The 19,468-nt window shown below is 43.2% G+C and overlaps 1 protein-coding gene across 1 annotated transcript; it reads right to left on the bottom strand.

Annotated features, from left to right (window-relative positions):
• Nucleotides 1-9,965: 9,965 nt before the first annotated feature.
• LOC107769073 (uncharacterized) lies at nt 9,966-13,982 on the bottom strand. Its single transcript, XM_016588254.2, has 5 exons — nt 13,690-13,982; nt 13,010-13,050; nt 10,577-10,645; nt 10,436-10,495; nt 9,966-10,338 (listed from the first exon to the last, which is right to left on the bottom strand). Exons 1-5 carry the CDS (start codon nt 13,805-13,807, stop codon nt 10,261-10,263), a joined length of 366 nt encoding a protein of 121 aa, XP_016443740.1. The 5' UTR covers nt 13,808-13,982; the 3' UTR covers nt 9,966-10,260.
• Nucleotides 13,983-19,468: the final 5,486 nt, after the last annotated feature.

Raw genomic sequence — 19,468 nt, 5'->3', positions numbered from 1 at the left:
ATAGGCCCTGGATAGGCCGGCCCTATCAGACTTAGCTGTGTGCCTTGGGAACTTCCCCTTCTGCTCTAGCCTCGACCTTCATCTTCTTTGAGTCGGGCCTCGATGAGTCCCGAGGGAGGGGACTCGGTCGCGGCTCCACGTCCTTGGGGCCTCGAGGTATTCTTCTGAAGTGGCTTGACAGCGAGAAATTAAGTCCTATGATTTTTCCGCATACAGATAGTCTTCGCGTTTCCCAGAACGAAGCGATGGGAGATGATCCTGACACCTGACTCCACGAGCTTCTTACGGTGATGTCATACCAATGATGCAACCTGTGGCACGAGCTTTTTCGGCAATCGGGGTATCCCATGGACTTGTGTATTCGACATCATTCAATGCACTATCGATTCCCGTTCTCCAAGATGAATGCTCCGCCGTCGATTCGGTTCTTCAAGTACGCAGTAATTGCGTCAATCAGTCAATCTTCCAATGCCTCGATGACCGTGTCGTTACCCCCTATAAATGGGGGTGATTTGGCGTTGTTTTTTCTATCCAAGTACCTTTGTCAGCTCATTTTCCCATTCTTCTTATCATCTTCCTCTATCCTTGAACATTATGTTTGGGGCTCATGGCCTTAAGGCCGTTCGGCAGAACTCCCGTAGGCTATGTTGCGGCCTCTCGCCGGAGCTTCCCTTTGCCGAGCATGACCGTGTTGTTCCGTCGCTGTTGTGGTGGTTGTTACGTCTGTTGTTGCTGTTGTCGTTGGCCCGAGATGGTGATAGACGGGGAATCGGTTCTCCCTTTTTGTAGATAGTCATTTGGACTATGCACCGCTGCTCACTCGCCGACCTAGGCCTGGTGTGGAACTTCATCCCTTGGATTTTTCCTTTCCCAAGGGATAAAATGGCACTACCGGCCATCGAGGCTGGGGTCTGTCGAATCTTCAACCTTTGGCTTTGGCGGGCCATGTCTCCTTTATTTGCCTCCTCTACATCCCCTCCTTTTCCTCTTCTTCATCTTTTCCCTTGGCGGGGACCCTCCGCGGGATCGAGCTGGAAACCTAGAGGAGATGGCGGTCGAAGGAATCGCCCCCGAGGATGCGAGCTTCGAGGGGGCGGCGCTCGAGGATGCTGATACCAGAGATGGACCTTCGAGGATAGACCGAGTTCTCAGGTTTCATCACATGTACATCCTTCCATTCCTCCGTTTCTGTGTAGAGATCCTCTATAGGCTTTTGTAATTGTATGTAAAGACCCCTCGAGGGCTCTTGTACATGGATATTTATGAATATGAAGATACTTCCTTGATTTCTGTTTTCGATTCTTGCCTTATTATTGTATGCTCTTGTGCCCTTCGAGGCCTTTGAATGTTTTCCTTTGTTGTTGACCACTGATATCTAACTCGAATGCGAGCGTTCTATCTGATCCTCTATTGATTGACATGCTCTTTTCCGAGCCCATCGCCGTACCTCGGACCAAGCCTGAATTGATTTGATAGGCTCGGGCTATCGGGCCCTCCGAGTTGCATGGAGATAGTACGCTGAGTTTTGGAGCTTTCGAGAGTGGTATCCTGAGTAAAGGTCAGCTTCGGGTACCTAGGGGTCTGCTTTGAACCTGATGCAGATAGCCTTTTAAAGGTAGTTGATAGACTTCCGTTGAGGGGTTGCCTATGCTTAGGCGATGCCTCGAGCCCTCTTAGAGCCTTCATGATCGGAGCTTTTGCATGCTTACTCTTCTTTTTAGAAAGAAAAACCATGAGATCGGGTACTGCCTCGAATTCTATGATGGCGTTGAAGGCTTACCGAAGCTTGACTTCTTTTTTGGCAGAGATCCTCGAGGTCGGGCACTACCTCGAGACTGGAGATGATACATTTGACTCATTGAGGCCTAACTTTTTGTCGATGGATGCCTCTGGGGTCGAGTACCACCCCGGGATCTGTACCGAGGCTATTGGCCTCCCGGGACTTTACTCTGGATAGGCGAATAGTTGTTGTTTCCACATATATATGGGGTGTCTTTTGCTTCTTTGGGAGATCACATTATTTCGGATAACTATCCCTCCGCCTTGGCATCGGGTCCTTCGTCTCTTCAGGCGCAAAAGGCGTTAGCGCACGTCCTTGCTTTAGTCTGTCAATTCTACTATAGCTATGGTAGCTACTTCGGGGCCGGCCCGGCATGGAGGGGAGAGTTCCACTCCCAGCGTTCAGGATCCCCGGGAGTTCACTCTGAAGACTGCGTCTTTGATAAGAGAGGAACATCTGGAGATGGTGAGGAGATACTGCGGATGGAGAGAGGGGATAACACTGCAGGTGCTTTCCCTGGATGAGAGTATTACGGACTCTGCTGATGGATTCTTGAACGTATACATATATCCTTTCGCATTTGGCCCCCTTGATAGGGTCGTGCTTGATTTCTTCTTGAAGTATCGGGTTACTTTGGCGCAGATACATCCATCGTTTTGGCAAGTGGTGCTGATGATAAGGTTCTTTGCGGAGAAGGCTGGGCTTGAATTCACGCTCAACTACCTCGTCAGGTTGTACCGGCCCTTTCATCACCGAGGCCTATTAATATTGTGGTGTCGTTCGTCTACTCCCTTCGTTGTCGATGATAAAGAAGATGGGGATCAAGAGTGGGTCAGACGATTTTTCCGGGTCCGGACGACTGATATTATCCCCGTGGAGCTCATGTCATTTCTTGAGGGATGGAATTATGCACGTGAGCGGGGTGTCTCGTGCTTCCTTAGATTTGCTTATAGTAAAAACCAGTTGAGTAATTGTGTCTCCTTCCTTTTTGATTGCAGCAACTTCATGGATGTCGGGCGAAGTTCTCGGTCTGCCTGGCTGGGTCCGGAAGTTGGCGATCTATTCGACTTGCGATAAACGTAGGTGGCGAGCTGTGTCCCGTGACAGATGGGAAGTGAAATACCAGGGTATGCGCGTACACTACTCCTGCCTTGGTCTTCATATATTTGAGATGACATTTTCCTCTTTCTTTTGTATCGGCTTTGCCGTTGTATGTATCGGGCGGTTCCTTGAGGCGAGATTGTGCCCCTCCGGAGAGGGGAAGGAGTCATCGGCCTCAGAGCCGAGGGACGATAGCGGTAAATGGGATTCGCACCCGCAATGTGATGGAGCTTTTAATGGGGCTCAACGGGCCCGTGTCTTTGATGAGAGGACATCGCCCGAGCCTGCTGTTCCCGGAGCATCTGATTCTAGAACGATGGTTCCTTCGAGTGAATATGCTTTGCCCGAGGTTGTCTCTTTCGGGGCCGAAGGGGCAGGACCAACAGGAGTGTGCTCCGCCTTCGAGGAAGTCTGCCAACTTCACTTCATGGTGAGTTTCGGTGCAGTCCTTTTGTATTTTGCGTCCTTTTTCTTTATCGAGTTCTTCTTCTGCAGGCCTTTGATAGGCTCAGGTCTGAGCTGCTCCGTCATGGGGCCAGAGCTTTCCGAATGAGGGTGAGTCCCTTAGGCTCCTCAGCGAGGAGAAGGAGGTTGAGTTGATGCACTGGCAATACGAGGTGTATCAGAGCTCGAATTACGAGAGCTATTTGACGGAGTAGGTAACCTTTCGTAGTACGCACTTCGCTCTTTTTGACCCTTAAGGTTAATACTTTTGCCTATCTTAACTACAAAAACAGACAGAAGCTTTGGAGTACCTTAAGGACGAAGCCGACCGAGTCAGGAATGTTTGCGATGAACTGAGGGCTCAGGTGCAGGCTCAAGCTTTAGAGGAGATGGGTGCCTTGGCCAGGGTTCCTGCCTTCGAGGCCCAACTCCGCTTGGCTCGTGACAATGCTACCGTTCAGGCGGATATGATTGGGAAGTTTGAGTCCTATCTCTCGAAGGGCTGAGATAATCGATGCTCGAGCTAAAGCAACATTAAGTCGAACCAAGGCTGATCAGGAGATGGCGATTCATGTGAAGAACGTTGCTAATGTCCAAGCCAAATTGAAGCAGGCCCTCGATCGTGAGAAGAGTATTGAGGAATATGTTCGTTGAAGATCCCGAAAAGAGGTACTTGAGGAGATCGGCGCTAGGGGCTTTGTTCTCTCGAAGGAGTTGGCTCGAGCAAGGGCGGACGAGCGCGATGATCGGTCACTTCTTGTTGACGCCACGGAGAGTGAATCTAGGGCTGGCAGACTATAGCCTTTTGGAGCGGAGAGTAGATTTCGCCGTTTTTCCACTTTGTATTTGATATTTTTAGAGCATGGTTATAGATGGAGAACGTGCCTTTTGCGTATATAAATAAGAGAAAACTTGAAGCTTTATCTCTTTTGTATCTCTTTATGCATTGTTTTCGACCAGACGAGCTAGTTTCGGTGTTTGGCGGGAGCCCCGTGGGTTCGGATCTAATTAGGCAGGCCTAGAGGCTCTTAAGTGCGATTTTTTATGCGAGTAGGTATTAGGGCCTTTGTGCTTTGCCCAGCTATTTTAGGCCTAGTCTCCGAGTCAGGCCTTGACTAGAGCTTACCTGACCTTCAATCTCTTGTGCCTGCATGGGCGGATTGATGATTGTTCTTGTCCCTTGCCCTTGGGAATTTGTGTTTCACCTATTTTTGACCCTCAAGTTTTTTCGTTCCTACATGGGCGGATGACGATGGCCCTCGCGCTCTGGGTCGAAGCGACCTTTTAAGTGTGGCCTGGAGGCTTGTTTGGCTGGCGACAATGGCACTTATGCTATGCCCTTAGGCATTTGAAGTTAACTATTTTGGATCCGGTCTCCGAATCGGGTTGCGACTCGAGCTCATTTTAATCCTCAAGTTTTCAATTTTCAAGTTGCCAATAGTGGCTCTTAGGCTGTTTGGTTATTGAGACCTTTTAGTGTGCGGCCCAGAGGCTCATTTGGCTGGTGATAATGGCTCTTACATTTTTGCCCATGGCCATTTTGTAGCCTTTGTTTTCTTCTCGTTAAGGTCTTTTGAAATGATTTTGCCTGACCCATCATCGGTTCGGGAAGAACCTCGATTTCAAGCTGTTAGTGTTGATGTTCGAGCACCTAGGAAGGTTCTTAGCTCATAGGTTGAGTAGCTCGAAGCCTTGTGATTTGGAGCTGACATGGTCGAAGCTCGTTTGCATGTTGAGGGAAGCCTGTTTTAACCGGTTCTTTTCGAAGTATATTCGAAGTAATGGCCTGCGATTTTGTTAGCGATAGTCGGGCGTCCTCGAGTTGCGTTAATTTGGCTAGAGCAGCCGTTTTGATCGTAGTCATATGTGTTTGGCCGAAGCCATTTTTGATCCCGAGTGATAGTTTAGGCGTCTACACTGAGGGTATGCCCTTTTGGGATTCTTACAAATGCGACGTATAACCTAAACTTCAGGATTGAGTTTTATGCCTGTAGTAAGGTTTTACAAAATTTTCATGCATGTTGAGGTCTTACAGTTTGTCATGCCTGTTAAGGTCTTACAGTTTGTCATACCTATTAAGATCTTACAATTTTTGTTGCTATGTAGAATAGTTCTGGTTATACCGAGTCTGTCCGCTCAGGGTCTTACGACCTCGGGTTTTCCAGTGTATGTCGATTGGTACAGTCTCCGAGTCATCGAGTTTGCTTAGGCTCGAAGGCCGTTATTTGTGAGCTCAGAGTTACCTTGTTGGGGCTTTATGAGCCCGGAGTTCCGACCCTGGGGTCGTGCGGGTGCCAAATAGTTGATGCTAAGTCTCCGAGTATTTCAGGACGCATTTGGTGGAGGGATCCCTGCGAGAGTATGCTGAAATTTCCCCTTGTATGAGATGCTGAAAGATATTTTTTCATTGTTTGGCATAAATACATATCGTTTCATTATTGTGAGCTCGGCCCGCACGGGCGCGACTCCTTGGACCGTTTGGTATGGTACACGATTCCCTACTGAAACTCAGTCTACCGTTCCCCGACCCTTCCAAGTAGACGACGCCTTCGAAAGGGGGGGGGGGGTCCTTCATCATTTGATTACATAAGAAGGCATGTGATCTTGTCGGATCCTCCTTAGGGGGTACGTTGCTCCACTAAGAACCATGCTGGCGAGACCCTCTTTGGGGCGAAAGTCTGGTCGAGGGGAAAGAGCGCGGTAAGTTCCGTTAAGGCCTTGGGGTCTCTGGGTAGAGTTAGAACTTCCGAACGCCCTGGCCAGGTGTCTGCATATAGGTTAGTGAAAAATAACAAAGGGGGGAGGTAGTTTTTCTTTACCGCGGGATGTGTAGGCGACGTTCGGGGGTTTGGTATGTTCTTGCTGTTTCGGGGCATGGACTCTAGCACGGCCCTCCGTTGTGCTTAATCGGGCTTAGCCGAAGATGTGGTTTACTTACCCTTTGACTCTTTCAAGAGTGGATATATTGGTGCCAGCGATGCGTTATGTGATGCAGAATTTCCCCTTGTCACATATTGCTTCCTGCCGACAATTTTAATTCTGTACCTTGCATGGAATTTCATCCTTTTGGTGAAGTGGGGGCAACCCTGTATTCGGGCGATGTGCCCGCGGTCGTCTGAATAAGGCATCTGTGCCTTGTGCCTCCCTTGATGATACGGGACTCGACGTTCCGGTCTGGGCCAATTATGTTGTACTGAGAGAATGGTCTTTCTCATTGTCATAGCGATCGCCATTCGGAATTTGTCAAAAATTCAAGAGGTGGTTGTGTTTTGACCCCGACGGTCTGAGCCGCCCCATCATCCTTAGCCCGACAGTGCTGATTGAGCTACCTTCACTCATGTGCACATGTTTTATTTAAAACGGATTTAGTGAGGAAGAAGGTTACCAGTATGTCATTGTGAGGTCGAGACGAGGCCTCGATATCCTCTTTGTTGAATGTATGGGCGTCCTTGAGGGTATATCCCCAGATCTTCCTTTCTCCGGTGACGAGAAATTTTGCTCTCCCTTTTACAAGTTCTTGGAAAGGGTCGTCGATCCTCCATTGTCGTGGCAATGCGCTGCGGCCCGTTTGCTTTGTTCCTCCTGGCCGCCTGCCATACTGGGACTGAACTTGAATTCGATCGTTCGTCAGTTCTCGGCGGTGATTTTTGTTGAGCGGCTTGGCGTTTTTCCTTCGGAGTTGGTGGCTATCTCCGGCCCCGTGGCCGCACTTGGTATGTAGTTCCCGCACCAGGTTGTGATCCCTTTGAGAGGAATTCGACCGAATTGGTCCGAGCCATTGGACGTCCCTGGTTTCGCCTACGGCGAACACGATGTTTGGTACAGCGATGTGAAAATTGTACTCTGATGGGCAAGGCGCCCATGTCGGCCATGCGACCTCGTTGAATTTGGCTTTGTTAATTATTCCTCGAGGATATTGTCCTCGGGCCATTCTCCGATCGTTGCGAGGTAGATTGCATCTCGGGGCGTTCCTCCTGTCTGCGGCGCACAGGTGGTACCTCCCTCTGTTTGGCATTGGTTTCTTTGCCAGGAGCCTGTTTGGGTAAGCTGAGCCCGAGGAGGCTCCCGGATGGTCATCCACGACCCTGATATGCGACTGATGCCGAGTACGGGCATCCGACCAGGTCTTGGCTGGGTACCTGATCAAGTTTCATTTGAACTGCCTCGAAATCGTCGGGCCTGGTTTGTTTAGGCTTTGAGTGAAGGCCTGTATTGCCCAGTTATTCGAGATCGGGGGCAATCTCGTTCGTTCCATCAAGGAATGAGGTGCGAATTCCCGTGGTATTTCATTCCCCCTTTGTTCGGCCCTGGATGTGTCCGGCTCCCTCATCGTTGCTTCGATGGCATCGGCGTATGTCTTTATGGAGGAGCCTGTCGGTATGGTAGGCGAGTTTATGGGGTCGGGCGCTAGGTTATGATGGTTCATTTTGAGAGTGTTTCCCGAACCTCTTCAACAAGACGGGCTTGATCTCATCATCTTTTGCATCATTGCCTTTTCTCGCGCACGTATAGGCGGTGATGTGTTCGTTGGGATCTGAGGTCCCGTTGTACTTAGGGAGTTCTAGCGTTCTGGACTTCTTTGAAATGGGTTCTGGGGCCGCTTCCTCGGGGAACAGCCGTTGCACGAATTTTCACGAACCTGATTCAATCCTTTCAGAGAGATCCCCAAGCATCTTTGCTATGGCAAGGTCGGCTACCGATCCGTTATTGCTTGATCCCTCAGGTACTTGCTCGGGGGGGGGGGTGCTTCCGGCGCTGCTGTGCTGGGAGTCTTCGGATGGCATTGTAACTGAGCAATGACCAACTGTTGTGCTTGCAACATTTCAAAAATAACATGAAGACTAACTTCCTATGCTTCCCGAGCTGGAGTCTTTTGGGCTTCCTGTTGGTCGCCATGTTGTATGCTTTCGTCGGTGCGCGAGGATTCGTCGGCCCTCTGCGCGTCTTGCGAAACCGCATCCGCTGGAATCGGTCCAGGTGCGTTATCAGGATTCTGCGGTGACGTGCCAACGACTGGAACATCCATACCATTTTCTCCGTGATTTTCGAGGTAGCCTTTCTTAACCCCGTTTGCCGAGCCAGACATTTCGACCTGAAATCAAGAGATCTTGGACAAGAAAAAGCATGAAAGATAACTTGCATTTGTGTAATGAAACCAACAAGAAAATAATCACTATTATTTTTAGCCCCACGGGGGGCGCCAAACTATTTACCGTGAAAATGGTAACAACAATTAAATTTGTAAATAGGACTCTAAAAATACGTGCCTATTTTTATGCTAGTTGTTAGAGCAGTAGATGCTAAGGGTATGAGGTTTAACGAAGAAATACGGGCTAAAGCAGGGCACTAATCAAGCCGAGAAGCTTGCAGCCCGAGCCTCGGACTGGTCGATGAAGGACTTCGAGGTCGATATCTGGCTCGAGCTCTAGCTATCGGGGGTAGTCGGGAATGGGATAACAGTTAAGGTATGATCAAACAAGGCTCTTTACGGCCAATACCAAGCAATAAATGAAGAACAAATATGAAAGCAATAACGCTAAGAGTAGTCTCGAGCTAGTAAGGACGAATAAGTTAGAGAGAAGAGAGAGAGATATTATTGATCTTGTGGAGAAATAGATGGAGCAACATCAGCCCTTTACAAAGTAGTGTGGGTTCCCTTTATATAGGAGGGGAACCCGGATATAGTACAACATGCATTAGTTACAAAGTATGGAGATGAGACGGCTAGATGTGACGCTTCGGCATAGGCCATGGATAGGCCGGCCCTGTCAGACTTAGTCGTGTGCCTTGGGAACTTCCCCTTCTGCTCTAGCCTCGACCTTCGTCTTCTTTGAGTCGGGCCTCGACAAGCCCCGAGGGAGGGGACTCGACCGCGGCTCCACGTCCTCGGGGCCTCGAGGTATTCTTCCGAAGTGGCTTGATAGCGAGAAATTAAGTCCTCTGATTTTGCCGCATACATTAAGGTATTTTCTTTCAAAGTTGTTCATGTTTTTTTTTCCCTTGTAGGAAAGAGATCCCTTTCCCTCGCTTTAAAAAATGATGAATATGAAGTCCGGAAGGCTACATGTACTATAGATCCTCTGACACCCAATCGGGTTGCCTTCCCAGGTCTCGCCAGTGGCAATGCGAACGCTTGTGAGTGCATTAAGTAAAAAGTGCGAGAACATGATATTTTATGAATGATGCCATGTTTTGTCAAAGAGTGGTAATAGAGGGCGAAATTTGCCACTTTAGTCTGTTTGCATGACTTTAATAGTGGTGTTAAATTGTCTTTCATGTTTCAACTAAAGCCTTGAATTGAAGAAGTGTAGGCAAGACAACATATTTTTAAAACAAAGGATATACCCTATTGAAAGTAGTGTAATCATCCACACAAAGACTAACAATATAGCAACGACCATCTGCGGACAAAAATAGGAATGGACCAAAAACATCAGCACATACAACTTGTAAAATGGAAGAGCATTTATTTGGACTAAGAGGAAGAGACAATTTATGAGACAGGCCAAGCTGACAAGCGGTACATATATCTTTAAAATCAAGTCTTAACCCTTTATAAATATAGACATTTGGTAAGGTCTTAAAAGCCTTACCAGAGCAATTCATAGTAGAATTCTGTGCATGTTAGGCGTTTTGATAAGGTCTTAAATCTTAGCCAGAGCCATTTATAGAATAATTCTATGCATGTTGTTTCACATATATTGATTCTTAAATTCTTTCTCATATTCTCGTTACAATCAACCTAAAAGGATCATATTGGCCGTAATAGTTGGAGCAAGGAAAACTAAATTCTATTTCTAGAACTCCTAGACAACATAGGAGGTTTACATGTGTTTCCATGTATTACATGCAATATTGTCAGAGCTATAGAATATTCCAATGGCTCAGCATATACTTAAACAGCTCCATTCACCATGGAAACCTACAGAGAGGTTTCATGAGTTCTCAGTTTGTTTATTTCCACAAACAGGGCACGTATAGAAGATAGTCTGGCCTTCATCAGCAGATCTAATCTGTTCAAAGAAGCAAGTGGTGTTAGGATAACATGAAAAGCTTAGCAGCAAAAGGCAAAGTCTGAGAAGAATATGGACAAACGCAAAGCAAGAGTACCTGTCTGGCTACATATGACATGCCTAAATGCTGACAAGTTTTACATTTTGCATTGTAGTCCTGTAAACCATACGAACAGCAATTAACAGAAAGAACGTGTAAACATAAAGAATGTTATGGGACACTGCAGACTGCACTAACCATTTGCTTTAGCTCCTTCTCTTCTTCAAGATCATCAAATGAAGATATGCCCAATTCCCTTCTAATAGCCTACAGAAAAATCTATTATATGCTCAGTAAACACATGTCAGCACAAAAATGACGAAGAACATACACGAGCTTCCTGCCACCCAGAATATTTTGCTCTATGTATTTTACATTTCTTCTCTTCCACCTAATGTTTCCCGTCCTCCATTTCACCATTTTTTGTTCTTCCACATCAGATATAAAGTTTATTCTTCATCTAGGCAATGATAAAGGAAGTTGCATTGCATTATGGAGGCTACTGGGAGAATGCCCGTAACTTCCTTGACTGAGCATAATATTATTCTCTTTCTTTATTTTATTCAATATTTTAAACCATTTAAAGACAAAGCAAACCGTAGAGCTTCTTTGAGTGAGAAAAATATATCCAGAGGTGATGCCATATGTAAAGTATCTCTGTAACAGTTAGGGATGCAAACACACAAGCATGTTGGATTTCTTCTAATTCGTTTTTTGTCAAGTAAATTATCGTACTCCGCATAATCACCCCTTCCCTGCACTCCACCAACTGAAATAGGCTACAAATACCTTCAATATAGTTCTCGCTACAGCAGGGTGAACTAACACAATCCTCACTCCGACCGCTTAAAAGTCCAGAATTTCTATGAAATGATAAACCATCCTACATATAACAATCACACCTCAATCCCAAACTAGTTGGAGTCAGCTATATGAATCCTCAATATCCATTCTGCTCCCACATATGATACCATTAGGAAAATATGCAATACACTCTCCTGACCTGCTGGCAGTTTTTCAGCGTTTCGAACTCTGAAATCTCCTCTTACAATTAAAGGCTTCCCATCATTTTCAGGGAATTCAATACCGTTCTACATGTCAAAATGCCAAGAAATAAGAATACGCTACATAGCTTATCATTCACTACTAGAAAGTAGAAACCGGTAATGCACAACATATTAAATGATCCATTCCTCAAAGTGGAGTAGCATATTTTTATGTAGCAAGTGTCCAGAATTATTTCTATTTCAAAAATTCAAAATGAGTTTCATGAGTTAAAAGTCAACATCTTAAACTAACACTGAGTAAATGACCATTCTAGCGAAAGAATTATACTGGCCACAGTACCAAACACTGAAAACATGAAACTCAACCAACTCTCAGCAATCCAAGGAACCCACAGAAACCCAGAAAATTAAATATTGAAGTTTAGAACTACAACTAGAATATAGATGGAAATTTGGAAGAAAAAGATATGGATGACCATTCCCTTATGCATCATGTGGACCATCTGGCTGGAAAGGAACAAAAGATGCTTTGAAGATCAGAGGACCCAGAATCCTACACTAAAAAATAGTTGCTTGCAGAATTTATATTTTTGGTGTAAGGAAAGGGTAGCAGAAGACTTGGTGCAGTTATTAGATTATATGGAATTGCAGAAGCTCTATCTGTAATTGCTATCCTCTGAAGTTTGCTTGTACTTTAAAAGTACCCCCTTGGTACTTTTTTGAAGTTTCTTAACAAAAGTTAATTTACCTGATGAAAAAAAAAACTAGAATATAGATGGAAATAGAAAATTAAAACAACTTGAATCCAAATGGGAGTTCCCTCATAATTTCGAACCAGCTTTTTCCAATCTATCGGAAACCTTTGAGTACCAAAAAAAACAGTACAAGTTTAAGCAACGATAATTGAAGGAAATAGTATGGGAAATAACAGTTATTAGAGAAAACATGATGAGATGGGAGGCAAGTTTTGGGTACCAACATATTAAAAATGTTCAAGTGACACGAATAGAAGGGAAGAACAAGGGAAACAAGAACATTTTAGTGAAAACTATGAAATAGGAGATGGAAAGACGAGCAGATGCCTTCTTAAACAACAGAAATTCAAGCTCAGGCGAGTGCGTTGATTTAGTTTTTTATTCCTCATTTCTTTTTACTTCTAGATTATTTTCTTATGTATTTGGCTTAAAACCTTCCGTAGATTTTTAAGACAAGGCACATAATTATGTTATTTTATTAACATTAAGACAAAAAAAAATCTCAATCACTTGACACTCGGTGAATAGAGGCTAATGACTACTCAAAAAAGTAATTCAGATGTGTAATTTATTACTAGCAAGTAACACTTTTAAGGCAGTTTTCCATATCCTCAAACAAATGAACACCATTCTTGTCAAGATCATAACTTCAACTGTTGTTGGTGGAAAGTGGAGATGGTCAGACAAATTCCTTCGTTATACTCCTTCACATAAACATTTCCTAATCTTTAAATACCAGAATATCATTAGATTAAAAACTTTTTGCACAGCTTCTTTAGCGGCTTATGTAATTACAACTAGCTTTCTCGCTCTCACCTCAATACATGTATGATGTATCAGTGATGCCTACAATTCTAAATAAAGCATACCTCAGCAGAAATGGTATAGCGTATCTCGTTTCCAGCAATCTCTAAAAAAATTTAACAAGAGAAAAGTGTTGTCAATAATAGAATATTTAATTCCGGTGCAAAGAAGCAGAAAACATACAATGACAATCCCAACAAATTCGTCAACCTGAAGTGGAAATTAAGAGCTATATCCTTCAAAGAAATATCCAGATGATTCGTTATCACTATGAAAACATTATTCAACCTATTGTGCCTTTCTAGAAGTCCACATATTGTCTCTATCCATTATTTGCTTCTCTTTCTTTCTTTTTTGGGTATCCCATCCAACAAACTTGAGTCCACCCTTGCCAGTCATTATAAAAAGAAGCTATTAACAATTTCCCCGGTTTGATATACACTGCTTCTTTTCCTCAGGGTGAAGGACATTAAAATTGAATGTTAACAATGACTAACCGTTCAATTCAGCGCAACTAAACAAATAAAAAGCGGGCAAAAGGGTAAAGACTTGAAGGCATATGCTCTATATGCTAGTTCAATCCATTAGTTTAACATTTTTCGCAAATTTCCCTAGTTTGCTCCAGAATTGCTTCCCAGTCCAAAAAACAGTATGAAACTTTCGACAGGTGAAATTACACAGACAAGTGAAGTTGAAGATACAGCGAAAGACTAAAAAAAAATTAAAGGGTTGGAAAAGGCGAAACCTTTGACTCGTTTCTTGAATTTGCATAAGGGACAGCGAGCATACTTGGGGGAATCAAACGTAAGCATTGTTCCACACATTTCACAGAACATGAAATCCCGTTGTCGGAAGTATGCCATCTCTATATATTTTGCGGCAAATCGAATGGTAAAGAATAGAGAACAAACTGTAAACCTATTTGCTTTTCTTCAGACTGTAGAGCGATTATTATTACACACGAAGTTCAGAGGCGATTATTATAAACCGTTAGAACTCAGGGTTTAGGGTTTTAGTTGAACAAAGAGCTGTGAACCGGACTATGAGAGTCGGAATAAAGTATAGCCTTAACTAGCATTGTGAAAAAGGTCTAATTTACCCTTAACTTATTTAATAGTTCACATTTGCTCCTATAACTTTGCAACAACAACAACAACGACCCAGTATAATCCCACAAGTGGGGTCTGGGGAGGGTAATATGTACGCAGACCTTACCCCTACCCCGAAGGGTAGAGAGCCTGTTTCCAGGAGACCCTCAACTCAAAAAAAGCAACAGGAGCCGATATATTAGTACCATAAAAATGCATAATAAAATAACAGCAATATAAGAGATATGAAATACAGCATACGAAATACGAAATAGATGGCTGGTATAGTAAAACTAGCAGGTAAAGCCCTGCATCAATAGACGGCCAATGACATTCTTAGTCTAACTCCTAACTGGCTAGTCTCACTCTATTGTGCTGTAGAAATATTCACAACTTTCCCTAACCTACAACCTTAATGCTCGACCTCCATAATTCCCTGTCAAGGGCCATGTCCTCAGTAATCCTAAGTCGTGCCATGTCCTGTCTAATCACCTCTCCCCAATACTTCTTAGGTCGCCCTCTACCTCTCCGCGTGCCCACTACAGCCAGTCGCTCACACCTCCTCACCGGTGCATCAGTGCTCCTCCTCTGAATGTGCCTGAACCATCTGAGTCTTACTTCCCGCATCTTGTCCTCCATGGGGGCCACACCCACCTTCTCTCGAATATCTTCATTCCTAATCTTGTATTGAACTTTGCAAATTAGTTCAAATTTGCTTTCCGATATTAATTGGGGGTGTAAATTTGAAACAAATTGGATATTACACAACCAACTGATTATATTAACTCACTAAATCGAATTACAATAACCAAATATTAATAGAACAGTAGAAAACAACAACCCTAAAGGAAACAGAGAGCAGATGGGAAGAGAAATTGCAACCTAAAGCTAAGAAGAAAGGGGAAGATATACAAAGTCAGAAGAGGAGATGAGAGAACAGACTTGAGCGCAAGCTTCAACATAATTCGCATGCCCTGCATTCCCTTTGGATCCCAAATATAATGTCCTATCATTTTATTCGGTTGTTTAGTCATTGGGCATCTTCTCAATTCAGCCCAAGCCCAATACTCCTAACTGGATCAGATTTGTTGCACACTTATGGCCCATAATCCCATACTGAGTCACGTGGGTTCACAATAATACCTCCCTCCTCAAAAAAAACCTTGCCCTCAAGGTTCGAGTAAAGCAGAAAATGGAACAATATCCGCTTGACCTTGTCAACAACAAACAGTAAATGCAAAGCAACAGTAGGATAGTTGGTTTTCTTTTCCCATAGTTTCGCCTGACATCTAGGTAGCAGAAGCATAACAGTACAACAATTAGGATCACGATCTAGCCGCAATAAGATCAATCTAGCTAAGTGTGAAGTTGCACTATGTATTTTGTCTTGGAGTAAAAACAATGTTATCCAATCAAAGGATCCCTCAAACTTCAAAATAATAGCCTGCATGAGTTGCTGGACTTCAGCTTCTGAAAGTTTTGAAGCAAGCCGAGCCAATCCAGATTTTATTCTTTCATACATGATAGTTCCACTATTGTTTGTATCCATGCTCGCGAACACATATTTTAGATACTTGATTTCTTCTTCTGAAAAATCTGTTGCAGTGACCTTTATTGTTGGTTTCATGAGATTGCATATTACCCTGAACTACTTTAGTTTGGACAAAACTACATGGTCTATTGGCTCGTCTGATACTTCCTCCCATTGAAGCCACGGTTGTTCAATAACTTTTGCTGAAGTACTTCTCTGTTTCATTTCATCTGATAGCATTGTTAGAACTAGGTCTGTTGCATTATTTGTTATGGATGTCCATGGACTAAGGAGAAAGGCATTTACTCCACAGATGAAGATATGAAATCCAAAATTAGTTGCTTGCATTGCATAATCATCCTTGCTAACCAGCAGGGAACTCTCTAGCTTAGCTCCTTATGCATAACAACCATGAAATGGCCATTGTGGACTATATTTGGAAGCTCTCTAAAACTATCATCGGGATTTTTCTCTAACAAACATCCTCGGGTGATGGTTGCATCAAACAACTTCCCTCCAACACACAGTACCATCAGAAGGTGCATATAACACTTGTCCTTATAAAATGATGTAGGTAAAGTAGTCGAGCGATTCAGTACTATGCAACTCAGAAATAAACACTGAAAATTCTATCGTAATGACTGCTTAATGATTAACACAAACTCTTCCAACCAATCTGGGTTTGCAGACTCAACCAACAAGATACCATCAGGAACATATGTCTCAATATCAGGGACCTCATTAGCCAATATGGACTTTTTATCACGTGGAAGGATATACACACGACTAAGAAAAAGAATCACCCATGACTCCTTATGTGAAATTGAACTTAGCAGGAGACTATTTACAACCCTTCGAGGAATGTTGTCAAATACTAAGACTACACTGGTTCGTGATTTTTCCTCTTCTGCAGTAGTAGTTCCGCTTTGGGTTTCCACATTCCAATTGAAACAAAAGGAAACCACTAAGGAATTAAAATTACCAAGTGAACTTTATAACAACTCAGTAGCTATCTCGAAATTGCCCACAAAGCTAAATACACCAGAACGTAGTGTAATGGGTAAGTACCGTGATTTATCCAAATGTGAATTCAAGTGCTCAAATAAAATGCGTGGAGGAACAAACTCACCGGGATCAAATGGAAGGTATACAGATATATGCTCATGAATCAATCTGATTCCATTCAAAATCAAGAGGACATTCCTATCCCCGAGTGATTCGACCACTTCATTGTCAACCAAAGGTTGAGCCGCATGGAACAAAAAATTATCAAACGCCCGACTCACATCAGTTCTAGAGTGCTTGTCATCTTCATATGTAACTATGCTACCTTCTCCATTGCCAATGATAAAAGGAAGTCTATAGGCAGGGATAATGAGATGGGTATTTCCAGTTGGGAGTATTGGGTCTGGAGTTGAATTGAGAAGAGGCCCAATGACTAAACAACCGAATAGAATGCTAAGACATTATATTTAGGATACGGGGGGAATAGAGGGCATGCAAATTATGTTGAAGCTTGCGCTCAAGTCTGTTCTCTCATCTCCTCTTCTAACTCTGTATCTCTTCCCCTTTCTTCTTAGCTTTAGGTTGCAATTTCTCTTCTCATCTACTCTCTGTTTCCTTTAGTGTTGTTGTTTTCTACTATTCTATTAATATTTGGTTATTGTAATTATGTTTAGGGAGTAATATAGTCAATTGGTTTGGGAGTGATATCCAGCTTGTTACATTGGTATTTTTGTGAACCCGCGTGACTCAGTATGGGATTATGGGCAAGAAGTGCACAACAAATCTAATCCAGTTGGGAGTATTGGGCTTGGAGCTGAATTGAGAAGAGGCCCAATGACTAAAAAACCGAATAGAATACTAGGACATTATATTTGGGATCCGGGGGGAATACAGGGCATGCGAATTATGTTGAAGATTGCGCTCAGGTCTATTCTCTCATCTCATCTTCTAACTCCAGCTCTTTGCTGAGAACAGGACAAATAATCCCAAAATCATCTGCCATAGGTGAAAACTCTTGAAAAATTTGCCCAGCTCCTTGAGAAAAATTATCAAACACCTCGCCTTCGCGTGTTGCTGAGGATCCCTTAATTGGATCGATACTTGTCGAAACTATATCTTCATAAACATGTGTAGATTGTATAAGAGAAGCACTAACCTCATCTCTGTGAGAGCTTTCATCAAACACCTGGATATCCTCTGAGTTTCCGTTATTTGAATCAGATTCCATTGCATCAGTAAGGACGTTAACATCTGATCTCTCTGTAGTAAACAACTTGGAATAACAACAGCCATGTGATATATTGTCGAACGCCTTGGCTTCAATTTTTGTAGAATATTCCTTAATTGTAGCCATGTGACTTTCCGACAATGTGAGATGTTGTTTACGAAAATGAATTCGCACCTTTGCAACAAAGTGTTCCCAATCCGTCAATTGCTTGTTCCGGAGAAGCCATAGGAACCACTCCAACGCCTCATCGTCTAGGTAAATAGATGCACGTAATAATTTGTTGTTTTCCGATATGTCATAGAATTCAAAGTAACGTTCAGCATAAGAAATCCATAACTCTGGATCCTCACAACTGAATCATGGGAATTCCACCTTAGTAGACTTACTCGTTGTAAGGTTTTCAATCAACTCATGTAACAATGAACGAATTTCAGCGATATCCTTTGACCAGGAATCCTTCACGCCCTTAATTAAATCATCCATAGTTCGAAATATTTGGCCCTCCATTGAAGACCTCTCAATGAAAGCACCAATGAAACAAATTAGATATTACACCCAAACCAACTGATTATATTAACTCACTAAATAGAATTACAATAAACAAATATTAATAGAACAGTAGAAAACAACAACACTAAAGGAAACAGAGAGTAGATGAGAAGAGAAATTGCAACCTAAAGCTAAGAAGAAAGGGGAAGAGATACAGAGTCAAAAGAGGAGATGAGAGAACAGACTTGAGGGCAAGCTTCAACATAATTCACATACCCTGTATTCCCCCCGGATCCCAAATATAATGTCCCAGCATTCTATTCGGTTGTTTAGTCATTGGGCCTCTTCTCAATTCAGCTACATGCCCAATACTCCCAACTGGATCAGATTTGTTGCACACATCTGGCCCATAATCCCATACTGAGTCACGCGGGTTCACAACAAAATTTCGATTTAACTGATAAATTGAACCGAAAAAGTATTATTGATTTACTAGTATCAGGTTATCGATTTAATGCTTTGTATATGATTTTGTATTTTATGTTACTAGTTTCTGTGCGTTGCACGTTAATATTAGCACATAATGATTCATTCAATTATTTATGTGAAGTAATACTAAATTTTATTAGTGAGATAATTATATATGTTTGGGAAGAAAAGATTATTTTAAAGAAAATGACATTAACAACAACAACCCAGTAAAATCCCACTAGTGGGGTCTGGGGAGGGTAATGTATACACAGACCTTACCCTTTGTCACGACCCCAAACCGGACCCGGTCGTGATGGCGCCTCTCGTGATGACAAGGCAAGACGACACAATTCCTAAGTCAATCATTTCCAAAAAAAGTTGTTTTTATACCATTTATAAACAATAATCTCATAATGAAAATTTAAAAGAAAAGTGCGGAATAATTACACAAGTCCGACATCGGGGTGTCACTAGTCATAAGCATCTACCAAGGTCTGAATACAATAAAAATAGTAAAAAATGTACTAGGTACAGTAATGAAAATGAGAGGAAGAAAGCGGTGCTGCGAACGTCGTGCAACCACCTTGCTAACTCTAATGACTCTACGTCAGAGCAATCAACACCCGCTACCGGGTTCCAAAATACCTGAATCTGCACACGAGGTGCAGAGAGTCATGTGAGAACTCCAACCCAGTAAGTAATAAGAGTAAAT

Source organism: Nicotiana tabacum, chromosome 1 (genome assembly GCF_000715075.1).
Source record: "Nicotiana tabacum cultivar K326 chromosome 1, ASM71507v2, whole genome shotgun sequence".
NCBI classification, from domain to species: domain Eukaryota; kingdom Viridiplantae; phylum Streptophyta; class Magnoliopsida; order Solanales; family Solanaceae; genus Nicotiana; species Nicotiana tabacum.
Note: the sequence above shows the minus strand (reverse complement) of the source record. Positions and strands in the feature narration are given on the sequence as shown.